Source organism: Artemia sp. Qi Xiang Cuo, chromosome 2 (assembly GCF_049724085.1).
Source record: "Artemia sp. Qi Xiang Cuo chromosome 2, ASM4972408v1, whole genome shotgun sequence".
NCBI lineage: Eukaryota > Metazoa > Arthropoda > Branchiopoda > Anostraca > Artemiidae > Artemia > Artemia sp. Qi Xiang Cuo.
The window spans coordinates 62,023,289-62,047,041 of record NC_142795.1 but is presented as its reverse complement, the minus strand read 5'-3'; the positions used below and the strand labels follow the sequence as shown (position 1 = coordinate 62,047,041).

Below are 23,753 nucleotides of genomic sequence, written 5' to 3'. Positions count from 1 at the left end.
AAGAATAAACGCGATATCTTAAGGAAATAAATTCTTTGATAATGAATATTTTGTTAACTTGAAGGCACTTAATACTAAAAGTTTGTTGAGACACACTCTGGTGTTTAGTATAAAGCTGTTAGTTTAAAAATAATTTTATGCGTAGATTGTATAGATTTTAACCAAGTAAATATTTCTAGTTATTCATTGATTTCAAACATATGGTCAGTTTACAGCAACTCTAGTTTTTAGTGTTAAATGTCATTGTGGTTTCCGTATCCCTCTGAATATTTACCCCAATTTTTTGGGAGGGAAGGAGGAGTCCCATAAGAAAGACACAAAAATAGGGAAATTGTATAGAAAATATAACAAATTTCAGAGACAATAGTAAAACTCACAAGATTTTAGGAGGACAGGCCCAATGGCTCCACTCTCTGTGTAAATGCCTGCATCCTCTTTTTAGGCTGATGGGATACAACACTGGAAAAAGAAAATATGAAGAGTGGGGACTGTTCGCGAAGACACTGACTAGAATATATTAGCGACTATATAGGCTTTTCTTTGTTTCTTTGAGTAAAGGATACTGTTGTGATTTATGTTATCGCTATTACTTCCTTCTCCCTTATGCCAACAGTACTTAAAACTTTGCTTCTTTCCCGCCTCACCTGACATCTGAATCTAGATTTTACGCGGGAATTTGTTTAATGGTAAACTCCCCTGATTCATGGCTTACGCTAACGCCTAACAGGGGGTCGAATTTCGCCTCACTGGTTGAATTTCTCGTGGCCTGATGAAAAATGTCTTCCTTTGAAGGAATATTCGATTTGATTTAGTTTAGAATCAGAGTTGGAATATCCAATCGGCGAAATTTTACTCAAAATAAATAAAAGCCTCCTGCTCGAGGCATGTACTATTTCATGTGCAATGCCCAGATAATGTGCTCAAAGGAGTTTTCCTTTATACCATCTGAAATTCACATAGTGACGTCGCTTGGTTGACGTCAACGAAATGGCACAATATCATTATTCCTATGGGAGTTCAAATCCTTAATTTTACTGATATTTGGAATTTAGACGTTTGGTCAAGAATATTCAAGTTGGAAAAAAGTGTAATAGTTATACGAATTTGGTATTACAGGTCTATTAATTTAATTACTGTACATCTATCATCGATCCTATGTATCTGGTTTATAACTCCATTATTGGAAAATTAAGGATCCATCTACTTCCATTTTTCCTTTTTAGGACTGATTTAATTATGTTATTATTTTCTTTTATAGGGAACAACCGGATACCCAAAAGGTGCCACTCTTTCTCATCATAACATAGTGAACAACGCTTATCTATTTGGATTTCGGATTGGCTATCACGAACAAGAACACCGAATTTGTCTTCCTAATCCTCTTTACCATTGTTTTGGCTGTGTTGCAGGATCGCTTGCTGGACCTCTGCATGGAGCTGCTTTGATTGTACCGTCATCGGGTTTTAACCCAGAAAAAGCACTGGAAGCAATACATAATGAACGGTTGATTTTTCTCTCCTTTTTTTCTTTTTTTTGAACAAAAAAACTGGAACAGTTAGGATTCTTGGTTAGTGTTTATATGACCATAACCTTCAATTCCAAGCTCTTCTTTTTGACAGTCCTGTGATGTTCACGATATTCTTCGTAATTTCGTACAATGTTCATTTTGTTTTTCTCACAAAATGCCCTTTCTCCGTGCTAATGGGAAGTTTCCTACTTACCTGCCTGGGTCTTTTTTTTTTCAAGTAAAACCAGGAAAGCTATCATCATCAAACGGATGACACAAATGTTGAATATTCAGGAGATTGTGGGTTCTAATCCTGATGACGACACACTTTTGTAAAAATTTCCAATTGTTATTAACATTCCTTTCGTTTTCCGAATTTTTTACTAAGAGGATAAAAATAAACTTTTTCTCATTTTTAATGATATAGATTTTGTTGCAACTAAGTCTTATAAGTTAAAAAGTAAATTTTGAGTTTACATGTATTCTTTCGAAAGTAATTTTTATTTAAGCCCCGTGGTTTAATTTGTTCTTAATTTTGAAAATGTTCTTAGTTTGTCATTGTGTATTGAAAACCTCTCTCACCACTCACCCAGTTTCCTAAATAAAACCATTTAATTGGTTGGGGGAGATGCCGGTAAATGAAAAATTATCTCGAAGATGACGGATTATCAACAAAATTTGAATAAGTCAGTGTATTGTACTCTGTAGTAGCGCAATATTGTTATGTGAAAAATGAAGGGGGAATATTGGCTACAGATTTGTCAAAAACTAAAAAGACATTGTGTTGCTGATATTTTGAGGTATCATATAATGGATTCGGATGCATCTAAACTGATCTACCTTAGATTGTTCATCAAATGTTAGCTTGGTCCTCATATGAGCACAATTGTCATTATACTGTGCCTAGGGATGGCAAGTGGTGCGACCGCACCCGTCCCTGCACCTATAGAAGAGTTACGTTGTGCCTCCGTTTTGCAAAAAATGTAATAACAAACCCTAGCACGGAAAAAATTTTTCCCAAAGAACACTCCCCACCCACCCACCTGCTGCCACGGATTGTTTCTGAATCCGATGCTATCTTGTCCCCCATTTGCTGTTTTACCTTATCATTACTGATAAAATAAACCTGTAGTTTTCCTTTTCTTTTGTTATTTGGTACTGGTGATATCCAAGTTGTATGTTCGTTCGCTTGTTTTTTTCTCTTCCCCTTTTTATATGTTATTTTTTAAACCTTTTTTAACGTATATATTTTATTTCATTCTTTTTTTTAGAGTTTTGTCAGTTTTTATCTTTTTAACTTGCTGACATTTTGCAGTTTAATATTTTTGACCAAGGAGTGGTTTTTCATTCTGATATTGTTGTTCTGGCATTGTTTGCCAGTTTTTTAGTTGTCTTGCTTGTTTTTTTTTATCATATTTTTAACTTATATTGTTTTTTTTTATGACTCTGAATACGATTTTCTGCCCTTCGGGGCTTGTGATAGAAATTTTTTTAAATAAATATCCTATCTTATCTACCGGGACTATGCGCTAACAGGGTCAAATATGCTACGAATTACAATCGCCTGAGTGATTTTGTGACTTTGTATGGGGCCTCACAGAAAAAGCCTTCGAATATACGGTTGGGGTTTCAAAATGTGGGGGCTCCTTTATGTGGAGTGGTGCCGGTGGTTTTAAAACTGTCAAAACTCTCCTTTGGTAGGACTCTTGGTCTTGGTTACCAAATAAATGTCCTTTTCTTTTGTTTACTTAGTTAATTTAATTTATCCCCACTCTGGGACTCCCTGTGGTACTGCACCCCCCATTTTCTTCTGCTTCGTAATCCTTGGGTTTTCCGTTTAGCGTAATATTTCTCTCCCAGATGGATTAACTAGCTTATAGATCACGACGTCAGGCCCCGCGCACCAGTAAGGCCGCCTCTGATTGTGAAGCACAAAATGGCGTAAACTAGCCCTTTATTACGGTTTTGCGTAATAAAGTGCCAGTTTACGGCACTTTATTAGATGAAAGCCCATAAAAATAGGCTTTCATCTAAAATTTTGTTCGAATAAGTAGCTCTCTCTTCCTCTGCTTGTTGAAAGGACTGGTTTGATTTATTTACCTATTGGGTAAAAAAAAGGAACCCTGAACTCGTTAACGTAATAGTGCTACACACAATTTTTTATCATTTTTCTGAGACATCGGACTCATGTTTAATTTTTTGGAAATCCGATTTTTAGTATTTACGCCTCCCCGTTTGTTAAAAAAAGCTGTAATGTATATTATTTTTTCGATAGCTTCAATCTTAATAAAAAAAAAAAAAAATGTGTATCAGCGTAAAAAGCAAAGTCACAAATGTAGAGATCCTAAAAATAACCAACTAATCTCTTGTTACAAATATTATTCGCCAACGTCGATGGCAATATTTAGACCATATCTTAAGAATGAGAGAGCTTTGAAATCTCAAGTCCATCTTTCAGTGGCAATCTGTATAGTCGAGAAAGAGGAGTCATCCCAAGAACACCTACGTCGGGCCTATCAGTCAGATCTTCGCTTTCTAACTTGTTCTTGTAACCCAAGTGGGAAGATGTGGTGATGGCAGCAAGATATCGCAACGACTAAAGACTCCTTGTCGATACCCTATGTGTCTCTGGAGCCACAGGAGGATCTAAGTTCTATGGTTAAAAGTAATGTGTGTTTTATGCCATCTAATATATAATACCCTCAGTTCTCGATTTTGGTGTACTGTGGGACAACGGCCATTCTTTTCTAGGTTATAAACCCTAACTTCTACATCCTTATTTCCTTGTGAAATCAGAAAGTTAAATCAATTGTTAAAATACCGAAAAATTAAAAACCACTCTTTAATGGATTTGCTTATGACCAGCACATGACTATCATTTTCTAAAGGGACTTGTATAGATCTTACTTGTAGGTGCACATCCTTATATGGAACACCTACTATGTTTGTGGACATGATCCATGCGTTTGATTTGTCGAATGCCAAGTTCGATGTTAGTAGCCTGTCAACAGGAGCAATGGCTGGTGCTCCTTGTCCCCAAGAACTAGTCAAAGGGGTAATAAACAAATTGCACATGAGAGACTTTATTGTGATGTACGGTATGACGGAAACAAGCCCAGTCAGCCTACAGTGCTTCAATAGCGACCCTCCCGAGGTCAAATCGACAACTGTTGGATATCCTACAGAACATGTTGAAGTATTACTTTTGGCTTTTCCATGTTTTTAAACTCGCTGTCTAATATTTTTTATTATTTAATCAATTAATGCATTGAAAACTTTCTATGGTATCTTTTTAACTTGACTCTATTTGGAGCTACAGCATTTAAAACTGACTTGGGGCAGTCTCCCCGAAGGACTATCTAAAGACTGTTTATGATATTTGAACATATTCCTCATCTTTTTCATCTTACTTTTTTATTCGATCTAGTTTTGTATTCTATTTCTGTGTATAAGGCTGAATCATATTCCGAATTTTGATTTGGGGGTAAGGCAAACAGACTCTTCTTCTGTGTGGGGGATTGGTTAAACCTCTCCCTCCTTGTACTTTAGCTGGAAAAGAGGGATATATAGTATCACCATTGGATACAGTTTAATTAAAGCCTGCTTAACAAAACTGACAATATACAAGTCCCAGGAGGCTATTTCCCAATAAACTGCTATGAACTGAACATGCTTCAAAATATTTTGTAATATTGACTAAGGTTTGATAAAGCCAGTCTTAGAACTAGATCAGTCCCAACTGCAGATTGGTTTCAATTATCCCTGATCTCTTCACCATCAGCAGTAGTTGTAGAATTTTTAAAATAACATTTTATTTATAAATTCATTCTCTGTTAATAATTATGAGGTACAATTCTATTTTTCATTAAAGGAAGGCATGTTTTTAAACTTTACACTGGAAATTTTTGCTCTTATGTGCTAATTGTGAAAGCTATAAAATCAGTAATGACGGAATAAAGAGAGTAACATAATTAAATCGTATGGTTGTGCTGATGTGGATCATTAGAGTTATAGATCATTGCTACTTATCAAAACTAATTCCAATTAAACTAAAATAAATTGATTGCTAATCCCAATAACGAATGATAAACATGTAAACTATATTGAGCTCCATTTGGTTTTGACGAAATCAATATGTTTTTGGCTGTCTAAATTTGACTTAGGAAAAATTCTGAAAAAATTTTACTAAGGGAAAATTACTCACGGAGTTAGTTGTTCAAAAACTATTGTTATGGCCCTCTTCGAAAATATCTCAGTGGAGCTTGAAATAGTTTGTCCAGGCTTCCTATAAATTATATATTTTTTTTCCAAATTTGATGTTTATTTAATCACAATATGTACTACAGGCCACTACGTTTCTAGGTAGGATGTAAACAAAAATAAAATATGTACGGTACTGCTGCTACCGACTACTCATCATAGCATAGAATCGCATGATTCTGACACAGCAAAACCACTCTGCGGAGAAGCCTCAGTTTTTCCTACAAACCCACTCTAATCATAGTTTACTGCTATGAAATTTCTGCCTTCATTAAATCTTTCTTACCATTTTTTCCCAACCCGTTCCATGACACCCTGCGATTAAACTAATCGACTAGACAAAAAATGAAGCAGGAAACTTTGGCTCTGCAATTCAAACTTTGAATGTCTCCGTGTCTTAAGGGAATTTAAGGCTAAAAACAAGGGAGCTGCAGCAGTTCAAAAGGCGCTGAGTTACAAGACTAAAACTTTTGCATAAGACGTTGCCGACTCTTAGGCCCTATGCAGCACGCTTTTAACACTTTTCTGGCCCCCGTGATTCATCACACTTTAACAAAATGTAATGGGTAAAGTAGAAGGGGCCAATTTATTACAAACGCACTATTTTTACATCCGTATATTCAAGATATAACTGTCAAAATTATGAGAGAAATTAAATTTGATTTTAAAAACATTGTTGAAGTACCAGAATCGGAAATAGGTCTTTAAATATTCAAGTCACAAAAGAGACAATTTCTAATTTGTTAAATTTGACATAAAAAGTAGTCAGCGCTTTTGCTTCAGTGTCCGCATGCGAATCGTTTTTCTTCGAAAATGAAATTGACCAAACATAAGATACACTCAAACGTAACGGACGCTTACCTACAATACCAACTGCACTTTGAAAAATACCCAAATTAAAATCAGTTTGCAAAACTTTAGTGAAGTGTAGAAAAAAAATTCAGTTATAGCAAAATAAATATTTGTTATTTAATTTACATCTATGCAGTCTTTTTTTTTTCTGCCAGTGTTGTGCATTTTGTACTGTGCTGTTTCTTTTACTGGGGTATAATTTTTACGAGGTGTCCCCCTTCTCAAGGTCGCCCTAGGTCACCGTCTGCAGTCATGGTTCCTTGTGGCGAATTTGTGGAATGTTCACCATTATAGGCCATTATATTGTCTATGTCCAGGGGTGGCAGGGGGGGGGGCAGTTGCCCCTCCAATAATGTGAAGAAAAAAATTATTATACATCCCATGCCCTTTGACTATCTGGATATGGACCTTTCTTGCCCCCCCCCAATAAAAATGCTGGAGATTCGCCCCTGTCTATGTCTACTTGTAATAATAATTGTAAACACAATAATTTTAACTAATTATGTTTGAATTTTACACTCTAAATCTGAAGTGGGTCTGGATTTAATTTGGGGTATACTTTTTATATGTGGTCCGTAAGTAATGATGCATTTCATAATGCCCCGCAAAATCGTTTGGGTTGACTAACCCTGTTTTAGGCCTAAAAAATTACCTAAATAAAAAAAAAAAAAAAAAAAAAAAACGACTGTTCCGATATACCTGAATACCAGATGTTTGGTAGATATATTTAAATGAAAGATTCTGTTCAGATTCTTATGGTACACAAGGCCGAAAATTGTTGTGCCCCTTCTTGTCAAAACGACATGTTGTAAAACTGGGTATCAGTTTATCCAGAATTGATCAAATCAGGATTGAATTAATTATTTAATGAGGATTTAATTAATTTCAGGACTAGTTCCTCAAATCAAATTAAATACAGAATATTTTTTTTGTCATTAAGTTAGATCAGTGTTTGGATGCTATGAATTTTCTATTGATGAATTTTGTCTCGATTTACACGTACCATAAAAGTTCAAGGCGAGCTGTTTATTAAGCTCCACAATCCAAAAACGAGTCTGATCTGTAAGTTTCATTTTCTTACCTCTTTTTCAATAAAAAGAGACATTCTGTATGAGAAAAAAAACCATCGAAGCATGTTGAGGTCCTAATTAGGCACTAGATTAGTACCTAAGATAGGCTACCTAATTAAGGACTTTTCCCTTTTCTTTTGTGAACTAGTCTATTGCTCTATCTTAGAATTCTAACTTTAGATTTAAAATATCATTTCAAAAATAAATAAAAAATCTGGTTTAGAAGAGTTTTGTACAAGACTGTTGCAGATTTTTTCAATTTTGAATGTAACAATTGTTCTATTATGAATACAAGATGAATATAAGAAACAGTGCTTCTTGTTTACCGCTTAAACTTTTAAAAGTTTTGAATGTTATTATTTCAGATAAAGATAGTTAACGAAGAAGGTGAAATTACTCCAATAAGTACTCCTGGGGAAATTTGCGTCAGAGGACATTGCAACATGCTCTACTATTGGAACGATGAGGACAAAACAAAAGAAATAATAGCTGAGGATCGGTGGCTTAAAACTGGGTGCGTGGATGACGTTTGCTATTCATTTTCTACTGATAGGATAAAATTTAATTCTTTATTATTTACAGGCAAAAAAAAATCTTTTTGACTCTCCCGATATCTGATTTTTCTACGCTTTGTTAGCGGTTTTGGAATTTAGAAATTTAAATATTTGATATCTTAATTCTATATTGTCATAAAAGAATTTGCTAAGAATAGGGACTTGTATAAAAAGAAAAGAAAAAAGAGTACCCGATGTTCTACTATTATTATCACTACTACTAGCAACTCATTGATTGCACCAAACCGCCTGAGGCTATACGGCTACGCACCCTCCGTTCCATCCGCTATAAGCTTCACTCTTTCTCATGAGATTTTAAAACATCTCTCATAACTTCTTCCTATTCCATTCAAGGAGGGCTTGGCCTTTTCGCTTGGCCCTAGATTGATGGCTAGAAATCAAGATTTTTAGTAATATTTCATTCGCAACATATGGTGAAGTCATTTTAAACTTCCTCTCATTATTGCCGTAGGAAGCTGGAGCGAACCACAATTAGTTAAACGACTGCATAAAACTATACATAATAAAAATAATAACATTCTGAGAATACAATATTAAATTATTTTCTTAGATATAAAGTTGACACCCAATCCATGTGGCATAATTATAATATCCATTCTGAAACCTACGAAGAAACGCACACAAAAACTTGGGTTGACACAATGAAACACAGAAATAAGTGTTGTGGAATAGCTCGCTTGTGAAACTATCCAGAACAAAAACAATAATATTTTCGGAATTACACAATAATATTATGGGTATTACACAATGAAACACAGAAATAAATGTTGTGAAATAGCTCACTAGTGAAACTAAATAGCCATGGATGATCTAGGGACCCTGCCTGTTAGGTTTCAGTGAAGTGAGTGTCGTATAGTATCGTCTTCAAATCCTTTTGAGGGTTGCCACCCTCTTTGTTGACGACAAGTAAAAGTTTATTGGCTATGCCAGGTCTTATCAGGTAGGGAAGTTTTTAGAGGATCATTTTTTGTCTTTCTGCTGAACAGGTTTCAGGTCGTCATGATCTAATGATGCACCGTTAGTCCTCGTAATGGAGGTCTGCTGGGAAGTCATTCCACTTGGCGACAATACGTTGAAAAAAAAACTTTGTTTGGTAGTTTTTGTTCAAGCTTCCTTTTCTGGACAACTGATACTGCTAAAAATTCTCTTTTGTGTCCAGCCGCCTAAGGCCAACGTAGCTGCGCATGCTCCTCCTACACCCCAATCTGTTTAAAGCCTCCCTATCCCTTCCCATGTAGTTTGAATCTCCTTTAAATCCGTTGTTATGATTTCTTCCTACACAATTTTGGGACGAGCTGCTTTTCGTTTGACCCCAGATGGTTGGCCAAAAACCACAAACTGTTACCCTTCGTCCATGAAACGTGACTCAGCCGTCGGAATCTTTCTCTCATTATAGCCTTGGAAACTGATGTCGAACCAAGATTTTCAAACAGCTTATTGTTTGATGTACGATTAGTCAAACAGATGATCGTGCTTAGCCGCTAAGTTTGGAAAGCATTTAGTAAATTTTACTCAGCCTCTGGAATTGCTCACGTTTCAGAGCCATGATTGACCACTGTTGTGACCGTGGCTTCCGATAGTCTAATAATTGGCAGACTTATCTTTCTATTCTTTCAAGCTTTTTCCAACTGTGAAAATAACATCGTGGGCCTAGGGGATTCTATTTTTTTACAACCTAACGATATTAATGATTTTTACTAATAATGCTACCCAGGTAAGTGAAGCTATCCGCTATCCTGATCTGTTTTTTTTTTTTCCGTTGTATATTATCATCCTCTTCCCCCTCATTTATTCTTAGTCTAAGCGATTTACTCTTTTTGTTAATTTTTACAACCTGTGCTTCCGCACTGAACTCTCAAAACCTAGAAATCTGCATAATTTAAGTTTAGAAGAATGGTCCCTTCTCATTTGCTGCCATATTCTGCTATAACCCATACAGTATTCTATCGGACACAACTCTGCTTAACTCCTGATTGCACATCGAACCAACTACTAACCTCACTTACTACTTTAACCATAACAAGGTTATCCTTGTGCAATGCACTAATCACTTCAATGCACTTATCTGGGGTATCAAACTATGATAGGACCTTCACTAAAGCTCTTCTATCAGCTGAACCAAGCCTGTTCCTATTCCATAAAGTTAAGGTTTTAGGGTTCTAATGACATAAACGTCTCAATTATTTATCTAAAAATGAAAATTTGATGGACACATCTTCTCGCCTCCTAGAAATCCCTTCTTCTCTTCTCTTAAAATTTTATCTACAGCCTCTCTTACTCCTATAAGTATTTTCATCCTCAATTATGAAGTGAAAGGTCCATGTCCTAGTTGTCATATTTCCTAAATCATTGAAATTATTATTGTCTCAAGAAAAACATTGGTTCCCACCATAGCAGGTCATGGATCCCTCGAGGGGAGCCACTACTCAAGGTCAATTTGCTGTCCTGTATAGTCGAAATTCCGGTCAGGAAAACCAGTGAAAAGTTCACCCAGCTCCACTATGAGGCTACGCGATGTCTAGATGGTATTATGCAGCGACAGTTGATGAGGATACAAAAATAATGCAAATTTTTCAGCAAACGAAACAGCAAGTTTTGTATGTACCCTAGGACCATACACAGTCTAAAGTACATACTGCTGTTCTGCTTGCTCAAATCTAGATTCACGGAAGAGGAATAATTTGGGTCTTTGGGATACTGGTATAAAGAAGGCATACATATTCAATTCGAAGTCTAATGCAAGATGTGAATAGCGGTAGGATGGATTGGTCAGCTAGAGATGGATGGATAGGTTTTTGTATTAAATCCCCTGTAAAAAGATACTCATGACGGTGTTTCAATATTCTTGCTTTTGGAAGTCAGCAATTCTGACTAGTATTATATTATTTCCATAATTGATTATGCCGCAAAGCAGTTCCTAGCCCAATGACGCCAGCAGTAAGGCAAGGGCCCTCCTACCTTCTCTTGTGCTAGTTTGAAATCTACTTGAAAATGGAAAATGTATTTCCCTCCCAACCACTGTGAAATGAATTGCCTGTATTCCTATGCTAAAAGCACTGCTATTTGCCATCTCATAGATAAATAATTGGAGACCGGTATAAGCCAGAATTTTAAGTAATTCTAGCATTATTATAGTATTTGGAAAAATATAAGAAAAACAGTGTCATTTGCCTATTCATTTGGAGGAACTCTCTGTGCGGCCCATCTGGACATATTTTTCGGAATTTCTAACTTCATTGTTCTAGTGCCTGGATTTACTATAAGCAAGGTTGTATCCGAGGGTATTTAAGGTTTACTACCTTCCTCGAACCTTGAAAGCTACATATTTTGTCAAATTATAATTTTTCATGAATTCTACAAAAGAGGCAGTGGTACACTTTTTACAAGACATATTAATTCAATTCAAAAAAAATCACTTCGGAGACTGAACTGTAAGCTTAAAAAATATGTTAAATTGGTAACAAAAACATTTTTATTTTAGAGATATTGGTGTCATTGATGAAAATGGCTACGGGCAGATTGTAGGAAGAGTGAAGGATATGATTATTCGTGGCGGTGAAAATATTTATCCAAGAGAAATTGAAGAATTTTTATATACTCATTCTGAAGTCATGGAAGCTCACGTAAGATTTACATTTTCAAATATTTTACTCTCGTGATTTTCAAAAAATGGCTATTATTCCTCATTTTTTTTACAATTATAGTTATGTGCGTTCTCTTTTCAACTCTTTCTTTAGTTAGTTTCTTATTGTTTTGATTTTTTTTCACTTTTCTAGCCTTGAAAACTTGTTTCCTTTTTAGAGGTTTCTTGACTTATATAGTGGTTATTAATTCGTCTTTCTTTTTGCTTCTACCAAATTATGAATTAATGATAGTGAAATTATGACAAATTGTGCTAACAGTGGCTCCAAACCTGGGGTACGCGTACCCCTAAGGGAAAGCCACAGATTCGTTAGGGACGCTCCAAAAAAGCTATTATAGTAGCTAAATATGTTTTACTAAGTAAAATTCTAGTAGAACTACTGGAAAAATGAAACGACTCGTTAACCTGAGGAATAAATCACCAAAACATTCAAACATATCAGAATTCGGCCCCAGAAGGCTCATAATTTTGGGGCCTACACTCATGTACAAATGCTGCCTACGGGAGTAGTTGCAAATCGTGTTTCAAACGTGATACGTCGAGTTTTTTCGTAATTTAGCATAGTAATTTGTGTAAATTGCTGTGCTCTTAAAAGTGATCGCAGCACTTCGAACAACTCAATACCTCGAAAAATTTAAGATATGTCTGATAATGTTGAGTAGACAATTTTTGCCAGAATGAAAAATGTTAAATTTGTTGCTATTCAAGATGACAAAAGTAAATATGTTACCCATTTTGCAATTTTGCTTACTCAGCTGCCCTAAAGTCCTTACCCAGCTGTTTGAGCATAGGCACGAATTTCAGTATGAAGGTCGTTGTTTTCAATTGTCATCCAAATTGCACGATGAAAAATGGCTCCAGGCTCATGCATACTTACAATACATTTCTAAAACCAAACACTCCTAAATAACTCAATAACGATCTTATATGCTTCAGATACAAATGAGTCTATGTTTTCTTAAAAAAAAAAATAAATAAAAACTGTTCTGGATATCTTGCAACGAAAAGGGTCAGCCTGAAATATTTTAAAACTTGTGTAAATTTGTGTCTAAGAGCAAACTAAGACTCTCCCCAGAAATAAATCAACAAATTATTGAAAATTTGAAAGGTTTAAAACCAGAATTGCGGAAGTACATCCAAAACCTGACAACATGAATAACTAGAATTTGGACCCATTCGATGACGACTAATTCAAAGCAGCTAATTGGTCAATAAAAAAAAGAAGTTGTTCGAAGAAATCGAAGTATCCAGTGACCCCACTTTGAAATTCTAGTTTAAAGTGAAAGGAACTTAATTTTTTGACAGTTATTTTAAATGAATTTGGGTTCGTTTCCGGTAAAGCACTCAAGTTTTAGTTGCCGTTTACCAGCGCGCAGATAGTGGAATGAGCTTTCTCTTCCTGCGTTTTCAGATTTAAAATTGTAGTTAACATCAGTGGAATCCAATGTGAAACAAAATTATGTGCTATAAAACAAGGACAAGGTTCACACTGAATGTGAATAAATGTCAAATAAAATACTAATTAGCAATTTGTAGTTTTTTGTATTTGCGAAAATTTTATGAGATGCTAGCATAAATATACTCCCTGTGTATATAATAAAATTTAGAAGCCTTTTAATTTCAATCCTTTAAATTCAGGAGCCTTTTAAATTACTCATAATACAAAATGCAAAAGCAACGTACAAATGTAAAACTTGATAATTTACTGTAAAAGGGGTACAGTAATTGAAAAAGGTTGGGAACCGCCGTGCTAAAGGATACATTTTAGTGGAAAGCCTTCTCTAGGAGAACAAATATTTCTTCTGACCGGAAGAAATATTTTTTTTGATAAACAACATTTGAAATTTATTAGGAAGATCTTACAAATATCTTGCAGGTATGTGGAGTTCCAGACGAGAGAATGGGCGAGGAAGTCTGTGCTTGGATACGCCTTACCAGGAATTCTTCCGCGACTGAAGAAATACTCAGAAATTACTGCAAACACAAGGTTTGTATACTAAGCTGAGTATTTCTTCTGAAGTGGCTGTATTATCTTTAAGCTTTCTTCTAAGCAAAATCAATGTTTCTTTCATTATTTGACTTAAGTATTTTAATTCGTTCGACTGGAAACGGATTTCTTGATCTTCACAAAGTTCAAACAATGTCTTTTTTTTCTTCTTTTTTTTGCAGTTCATGCATTACATTTTTGCGATTTCATGTGGATTTTTTTTATCTTTGTTAGGTAAAAATAGTTGAATAACCCTTCTTTTATCGTAAATACCTGTCACATAACAACCGAGTCGATTTTTATTAGGCTAAACAGAGTATAGATGGTGTTTTAAGCTATGCAGCGTGAGTAGGTGTCGGTTTCTGGGTCCCTAAGAAAATAAAATGATTAGCCCTATCCCCCCCCCCCCCACAGAGAGGGAAATCTGCTACATTGTCCACAGAAATACTCATAGGATTTTGTCGTGAACTATTTTACCGGCAATTTCCTGGCTTAAAGCGTACTGATAGAAAAGTTCTTTTAATGAGAAGTCGCTTTATTTGTACTGAAGATAAACTTTAAAAAGTGCCAATCCCTTTATAACCTGAAAGATATTATTGCAATTCAAAACAGCCTATTTATCGGAAATAAGCTCATCTTATTTATCGGCTGGTTAACTCTTTCATATCTGAAAAGCGGTAGTTGCAAAACCAAGAAAGCTACTTTACTTTCAAGCTGTAGTGGTCAACTGTTAATTTTATATTCTCTGTTAAAACATTACAGGTAAATAAAGACAAGTTCCATAAAACTCTCAATGGTATCCATTCATTTATCGTTACCTTCATCTTTTCACCTTATTTCTAGGATTTTTTTTTGCTTGAAACTCAAAGTAGAGCGTCGACTTGAAGTATAGCAAAACCTTTGTTGCAACAAGGTTTACAGGAGATTTGTTGCGACGAGGTTTTATGCATTCTGGTTGCAACAAGGAGTATAGGAAACTAAAATTCAAAAGACGAAACTTAAGTTCGTCTTGGGAAATAACAAATCAGTAATATTTTATAATTTATTACTGCCAATTTCTATTGTTGTAGTTTGTTATTGTTTCCCTTGGTACTCAAAATATAATTTCCTTCTCCTCAATGATTCCTCACATTTATTACTAGTTAGCATTGCTTGCGAAAAAAAGAGGCACATTGGTACTACCCTTGTAAATTATCCAAACAAGCTCGGTAGATAAAGCCCTAAAAGGTATCTATGAGTGTATAAATTTAGTGTTTCTGTTTAATTTTCATTTGTTGGCATTGTATCCGAGAAGATAAGTTATAGCCTTCAAGTAAACCTAGTCATTGATCTCTGTTTTATGGTATTACGGAGGATTTAGGATAGCAAACTTTACAAGTCCAAAGGTGTTTTTGCTGCTGTTGTGTTATTTTTTTATAATCGTTTATATTTTCTCTTAGATATTTTTTTGCTAATCGTTAATATTTTCTTTTAGATATTTTTTTGCTAATCGTTTATATTTTCTTTTAGATATTTTTTGCTAATCGTTTATATTTCCTTTTAGATATTTTTTTGCTAATCGTTAATATTTTCTTTTAGATATTTTTTTGCTAATCGTTTATATTTTCTTTTAGATATTTTTTTTCTAATCGTTTATATTTTCTTTTAGATATTTTTTTGCTAATCGTTAATATTTTCTTTTAGATATTTTTTTGCTAATCGTTTATATTTTCTTTTAGATATCACATTTTAAGATTCCAAGGTACTGGTTTTTCACCGAAGAATTTCCAAAAACAGTAACTGGAAAAATTCAGAAATACAAGATGAAAGAAATCTCAATGAAGCATTTTGATCTGAATCAGTGATATAGTTTTGTGTGCCTTTTGAAGGATATTGTGTTTCATGTACTTTTTTATATTTCTTAATAATGGGTTTGAAATAAGTTAATGCTTTAAGTGTCTTTATTTTTATACTTTTGACTTTGGGATAATAACATTTTTCTAGTGTTTTTTAGATTTGATACAGTTTTTTGCTAAACCGGTGAATTTTAATTAAAGCTTGGTTTTATTTGATCTTTGATTGTTTTCTGATTTTTTGTCCTCTGTAATATAGTGTGTACTTATATCGCACAGATATTTTATTGCACTCATATGGTGATGAAAGATTGAGCAAATGGAAGGGAAAAAACAAATTCAGCTCTTTTTTTGTTTTGTCTTGTCTGGGACGACCTGAAAACTAAAATATGGACAAGATTATAATATTGCTCATATTATAAAAAGAACTAATGAATGTTTAAAGAACTAGTTTCTGCAAGTCTTGGCTTTATAAACAGGCTGAGGTGCAATGACAATGGAGACAACAATGAAGTTGAGTTATGCTATAAAGATTACATAAACTACAAGTTAATGAGTTACGTCTCAGATCTAGTTCTAACTTCTTTACCAATGGATCCCCTGTGTCTTGTCAAAGCTGGGCCTTAAGCATTTAGTTCTTTCCAGAGACTATAGGTAATTTACAAGAGGGGAAAACGTCCCTAATTTTAACCGTAAATCACCAACTCCAGCTAGCGTTTCGGCGTTTCTTCGCACTTTTTTAGCTCCTGAATTGTTTCTTTTTACGAATTGGGATCATAAATTTAGTATTACACTAATTTCGCTTTATTATTACACTGAAAAAAGTGCCTAGGAACGCCAAACGTTTGATGGCGTTGATGATTATTTTGTTCGACGTTAGCGCCAGTTCTTATAAGCTACCCATAGTCTTTGGTTACTACCCTATTGATGTTGCTACTCAAAGCGTAGCAAGTTTTAGCATAAAATTTATTATCATAGTAGTATCGTAAAAATCACAATCAGGGTCTCGACGAGATGGTACAGTAAGTAAAATGAAGATAACGAAAAATATATTGTAATTCTTTAACCCTATGGACTTCAGATTTTGATTTTTGATGGAATTTTGTAAGGCTGTTATATCTTTCATCTTTAGAAAAGAAACTTGGACAAAACGGTATATTAATCTTGCCTGACCTTAGCATTGAAATGGCGAGATAGTGAAAGAAAAAGTTTCTTAAAATATGCAACTGAATACGTGTCAAAAATTGATTTTAATCTGGGATATATTGCTGTCTTTTTTCGTCTGTGTGTGTGGGGGGGGGGGGGACTGGCTTTCAAATGTTTTAGCTTCTTCATAAGCATTCAATTCCCACGTATTAAATGTTTGAAAATCTATAGAATTTAGCCAGCGTGGTAATGCTTTGGGGAAATTGAGCTACAAGTGCCGTTAACTGAATATAGAGCTACGAGACCATCCATTAGTGGTGTCTCGAGGTTGCGAAACATAGATGGCCCTCTATAGATAACACCAACTGAAATATGATGAGTATTCCCTCGTTTTTTAACGACGCCTGTTGACTTTGTAGCTCCTTGTGTTTCTTCACCACTTTTCCTTATTTGTGGATCCTTTAGGCTCTGTCACGTTTTTTTAATCCCATTCCCTTTTATGCTGAAGATAGAAGTGAAACTGAACTGTGAAACTAAAAAGGAATCTGGAAGAAGAATGGCTAATTAGGAGCAGCTACTGACTGGAAATTTTCCATCTACTCAATGTTAAGCTGGAGGATGTAGTGAGGTAAGAAGGAATCTGATAGTTGACAAATTATGTGGCTAGTGTGGAGGGGGGCGGAGATTTGTCGTGGGTTTTCCAGCCTATAATTAACTTTCTTTTGATGCCCTTTCCGTCAAGTGGTTCTTTTGAATTTGCCTCAATGCAAAAAAAGAATAAGATAACTAACGAGTATAAAAAAAAAAAATCGTAAAAACACATATCGTCCTCTGTTGAAAAAATTGGTGGTAAAGATGAATAATAGTTCTCTCAAGACATAAACACGTTAATTGACTTAAATGAGACTGACCCCTGAATGACAAAGGTCATTTAATTAGAATAAATAGCTCTTTTGGAAGGACTAAAAAAAACTTTAGTGTAGAGAGCGAGTTATTGGTGAGGTGGGCAAACCCACTCATATACGTAATAATTTCTGCTCGTTTCAAGTTGTAATGTTGCTCCTTACTTTCAGTTAAAAAAACTTGTGTTTTATATTTAATTTCTGATCGTTTTTTAAAAATGGGGGAAAATCTTGCGCCCCCCGTCATGGGAAATTCCCTTCCCCTATGAAAAATTCCTCTATGAAAAGATCCTCCAACATGACGTCCTCCCCAAACCCCCCACTAGAAAAAAAAAACCCTGAAAACGTCTGTATACTTCCCAATAACCAATACTATATGTAAACAATGGGCAAAGTTCATAACTTTCAGCCCATCCCCCAAGGACTGTGGGGGATTAGGTCGTCCTCAAAGACATAGTTATTAGATTTTTCGACCATGCTGAACAAAATGGCTATCTCAAAAATTTTGATCGGGTTACTTTGGGAAAAAATGAGCGTTGAACGGGGCCTAGTTGCCCTCCAATTTTTTAGTCACTTAAAAAGGGCACTAGAACTTTTAATTTTCATTCGAATGAGCCCTCTTCCGATGATCTAGGACCGCTGGGTCGACACAATAACCCCTGGAAAAAAAAATAAATAAACGCGCATCCGTGATCATTCTTCTAGCAAAAAATACAAAATTCCGCATTTTTGCAGATATGAGCTTGAAACCTCTTAGGGCTCTTTGATACGCTGAATTTGATGGTTTTATTTCATTTAAGATTCTCTGACTTTTAGGGTGCGTTCCCCCCCCCCCCCCTTTTTCGAAAATAAGGCATATTTTCGCAGGTTCGTAACAAAAGCTGAGTAAGACTAAACTTGATGAAACTTATAAATCAACATAAAAATTTGATTCTTTTGATGTACTATTGGTATTAAAATTTCGTTTTTCAGAGTTTCGGTCACTATTGAGCCGGGTCACTCCCTACTTACAGTTCGTAACCACGAACTGTTTGACCAAAAAGATTGGAGGGCTGCTAGCCCCCTCCCCAAAAGGTCTCCCTTCCTCTAGAGTCGTATGATCAAAATTTTGAGATAGCACGTAGTTGGAAAGTCCAGTAGCTATTCTTTTGGTGATAACAGAAACCTCCATAGTCCCTGGGAAAGAGTTTTCCATGGGAAGGAAAGTTTCTGGGAGAACTTTTCACGAGAAATTTTACAAGGGGGAGAGGTATGTCTGGCATTATTTGAAAACCGTCACAAACTAAATAAAAAATTCAACTGGAAATAAGGAGCAACATTAAAACTTAAAACGAACAAAAATTATTCTTCCTAAGAGGGGGGCCTGCCCCCTCCATAATAAAAATAAAATAGATTATAGCAGTGGTGCCTCTACATTAAATTTAAATTGAAAATGGGCAAAGACTACTTTAAAAAACAAAGTTTTCAGTATGGTCCAAAACCTAATACTCAGTGTTTACAGTCCCCCACCTTGAACACCAACAAAAATCGATTTTTTGCATTGGTATCACTTATGTGTCTCTTTTTTTCCAACCAGGACTAGGGGGTGAGCAGAAAATCATAGATTTTTATCTACCCTTTAGCAGTACTGTCTTTTAACAATCCTGTTTTTGTCACCCCCTTACCTCTGTAATTCCCTCTCAGTGGTTTTTGCACATATATATTCTATTAAGTTGATTTGATTCTTGTGCTACAGAAATGATTTACTATTTTCTTCATTTCTTTAATTCAAGGACTGAAACATTAAACTAATTTTGAAGACATTTTATAAGACTATTTTCTTACATTCTGTGTTGCACACTCGTAACTACACGTAGGCACACTCACCCCCTCCCACAGTGCCAAGCGTGGTATATTTCTGCCATGCATGGCATATACCAATTGTTGTACATGATTTTTGAAGGTGGGTCAACCCTTCCTTCACGGTTTAACCTTGAGATAAGATTGAACTTGGCAGAACTTGTTATGGTTTTGTGCCTTCTATATAATTTTTTTTTTAAATTAAAAACGGGCAAAGATTAACTGAAAGAAAATTCTGAGGGAAATAAAGAGCGAAGATTGAACTTAAAACCAACAAAAATTATTACTACACAACCTATCTAATATATATCGATAAAACTAGTGCAAATAAACCAACTGGTGATATTTTCCTATGTTTGTAGGATTATAGAAAACTAGCGCTTTACTGAAAACACAAAAGCTGAATATAAAAAGCAAGAGTATTGATTTAGGAGTCAAAAATGAGTACGTAGCCTCATAACAACAAACTAATCTATAAAGCTTTTCATAGTCTTACGCAAGCTGTGATATCAGTAGCTTTCAGTATCCAATTAAAATTACCTTAGGCATGAAAATAAATATTATCTTAAGAAGTGCAAAGTCGTTAAACAGCATACAAAGACAATGGGTTGATTTATCAGGTGACATCTTGGTCTAACCTAGTATAACTCGAAATGAAGAACAAATAAATCATAATATAAACTCTAGAAATTCGGTTATTTCCCTCTATACACCGGAAAATTTTAAGCTACGATACAAATTCTAAAGCGAGTCTGTTGTTCTAATGCCATCAAGATTGATTCACTTCGAACTTGTTTACAAAACAATCAAAAAGTATCTCTTGGGCGTTTCAACGATGTTGAACAATATACTTGTTTCAAAATTTTGATTTGATGTGTTTTGACAAATGATGAGCGTGAGGGGGGGGGGGCTAGTTGCCTTGCAATCACTCGTGAGTCTTAAAAAGGGCACTAGAGCTGCGGATTTCTAATGCCATCAAGATTGATTCACTTCGAACTTGTTTACAAAACAATCAAAAAGTATTTTTAGGACGTTTCAACGATGTTGAAAAATATACCTGTTTCAAAATTTTGATTTGATGTGTTTTGACAAATGATGAGCGTGAGGAGGGGGGGGGGGCTAGTTGCCTTGCAATCACTCTTGAGTCTTAAAAAGGGCACTAGAGTTTCGGATTTCTAATGCCATCAAGATTGATTCACTTCGAACTTGTTTACAAAACAATCAAAAAGTATCTTTAGGACGTTTCAACGATGTTGAACAAAATAGCGGTTTCAAAATTTTGATTAGGTGTGTTTCGACAAATGATGAGGGTGAGGGGGAGGCTGGTTGCCTTCCAATCACTCTTGAGTCTTAAAAAGGGCACTAGAGCGGCGGATTTTTCCAATCAAATGAGCCCCATCTGAGGTTTATACGACCACCCATTCTACAAAAACCTCATATGCCACTCGGGCAAGGGTAACTTACAACCCTTACCCCTGGGTTCTCGCGGTTTTGTCAAGCCTGGAGGCATTGTTTTATGTTCACTGGGCTACTTTGAACAAAATGGCTATCTCATAATTTCAAACAGATGGGTTTGAAGAAAGGAGGACTTTGGGGGGGGGGGAGTGGCTAATTGCCTTCCGTAACTTTTGACTCTGAAAAGGGAACGATAACTTTCAATTTCTAATCAAATGAGCCTCGTATAAATTTTATACGACCACCCTTCCATAAAAACCTTAAACCTTACAATATGCACCCAGGGCATAACTTATAGCCTTGCCCCCAGGGTCTGGGAACTTGTTTCAACCCCGAAGGCCTTATTAAATGACCTTTGAACCGTTTTGAAAAAATGATTATCTTAAAATTTCGATTGGATACGTTTTGGGAAAAGAGAACGTGTGGTGGGGAGGGGGGGGGGCTAGTTGCCCTCTGATTACATTTGACTCTTATAAAGGGCAATAGGTCTTCTGACTTCCAATCAAGTAAGTCCCCTCCGAAGTTTATATGACCACCCCTTCCATAAAAACTTTATATGTTAATAATGCACTAGTATTACTTACAGTCCTTTCCCTGAGGGTTGGGGGGGGGGATGTCATCCCTAAAGGCATAATTACTGGACCTTTCAATTATGCTGAACAGAATGGATATCTCAAATTTTCATTCAATGTGTTTGGGGAAATGATACGGGTGGTGGGCTGGATGTCCTCCAATCAATTTTGACCGCTAAAAAGGGCACTAGAACTTTCAATTAACAACCAAATGAGCATCTTTCGAAGTTTTTACGACAAACTCCATCTATACAAAGTGCCTTGGTCAGAAGATACGAAGAAATAAACAATGCATTGTACCAGCATTGTTCTTTCCTGATACAGTGCTATTACGATACCTATGATCCGTAGATTCTTTTGATGCAAATAATGTTTTCAAGAAGCTGTTGGTTAGTTTCTGCTACTATTGGCGTTCTATACATGCAGTTCAATAGCTCTGTTTGTTAACTAGCTCTTTACTTTTCAAGGGAAACTTTATTTGATTTTCTTTAACTTTATTCCAGCTCTTTTTTTAATTGACACAGTTTTGTATATTTAATACTCAGTCTAAATAATAGACAGTATGATCGTTCCCTATGTCACCCATTATAAAAACCCGGACCGAGGTGCGAGTGCTCCGGAAAACGTAAAACCATAAGCGACATTAGAACTTTTCACGGGTAGACAAGCCAGATTTCTCTTGAACGCGAAACTTGGCTTAAACGTTGTAACACTAAATTTTAAAGAATCTAATTTTAAATTAATTTATTTCAATACATGTACGAAAATCGGTAATTAGAAGTGCAATGTTATTATTAGATATTTTTAGGAATTATAAGTAGGTTTCGAAGTCTCGAGTTGGTTTCAAAGGCATTTTGAGAACGTTTCTGCCAAAATACGTGTTCCAGAGTAATTGGACCGCTGATGGCATATCAAATGAGAGGAGCTGTTTGTACGCGCCGATATATATATATATATATATATATATATATATATATATATATATATATATATATATATATATATATATATATATATATATATATATATATATATATATATATATATATATATATATATATATATATATATATATATATATATATATATATATACTACGAAAACTTTACGAAAAAGAAAGCTTTTTTAAAGAAAAGTAAAGGCCATATTAAACTTAAAATCAGTAGAAATAGAAGCCTACAATAACTCAACAATAATTTCGAATGACATTTCTATGGCCCAATAAAAAAGCATAAGCGAGGAAAAAATTAAAGGAAAATAAAATAAAATGGAAATTAAAGGGACTATTTTTCCTTACCAATAAAAAAAAACAATAAGAAAAAGTTTCGACGCTCCATGGCGTAATATTACTATCTGAAACCACAGACTATTGTGAAATCTAATAGATGATATATATTAAAACTATTAGGTTGCGCTTTCGTGGTAAAAGATTTTGCGACCAATTTCAAATACTCCCGCCACTTCGTGGATCCCTCTTAACTATAAAATTTCGGCTATTTCCCTGTTGCAGTATTGATTAAAAGTTAACACTAGAAATCTCCTTATTTTCATAAATTTCATCAGCCCCCCCGCCCCCCTTTTTAGAAATCCTACATAGGCCAATGAGTTAAGTCCACTGTATATAAATAATAGATTAAGTCATAATTTGTATATAAATTAAGTCATACCTGTGAGATAAGACAGTTGCAAACCACTTTGCTATCTCTATAAGTTTCATTTTGCTCACGTAATTACGTACGATACCATTTTACACCGTTTTTCAGTGACTGACAAATACGCACTAACCCGCTAATGAAAGAGTAAGTGGGAGGACCTGTTTGTACGCACCGAGAATGAAGCGGCAAAAATCATCAGCCTTGAACTTACTTTTATATTATCTTTATACAGTGATTTAATAGTAGCAATATTGGCTTTTTTAATGGTAGCAACATTTTTTAACAGTAGCAGTTGTTGTTGATAGAAAGTTGATGCGTCGCAGAAACAATCAGAATAGGAGAAACCACGGGATGATTATGGATTCTTATGTTGAAATATTCAGCCTCAGACTAGTAGTCAATAATCTAGAAATCTTCTTTGTTTAGTTGAATTCAAACCTTTCTAGTAAAGTTTGGAT

The 23,753-nt window shown here is 35.0% G+C and overlaps 1 protein-coding gene across 1 annotated transcript in view; it reads left to right on the top strand.

Moving 5' to 3' along the window:
* Acsf2 (Acyl-CoA synthetase family member 2) overlaps window positions 1-15,939 on the top strand; it is a 47,068-nt gene extending 31,129 nt beyond the window's left edge. Inside the window, exons 6-11 of the mRNA XM_089102389.1 lie at window positions 1,259-1,503; window positions 4,421-4,703; window positions 8,055-8,203; window positions 11,746-11,887; window positions 13,784-13,894; window positions 15,613-15,939. Coding sequence (XP_088958515.1) covers window positions 1,259-1,503; window positions 4,421-4,703; window positions 8,055-8,203; window positions 11,746-11,887; window positions 13,784-13,894; window positions 15,613-15,738 — 1,056 coding nt within the window. The 3' untranslated portion in view covers window positions 15,739-15,939. The remainder of the gene's footprint in view (window positions 1-1,258; window positions 1,504-4,420; window positions 4,704-8,054; window positions 8,204-11,745; window positions 11,888-13,783; window positions 13,895-15,612) is intronic.
* The last annotated feature ends 7,814 nt before the right edge of the window (window positions 15,940-23,753 follow it).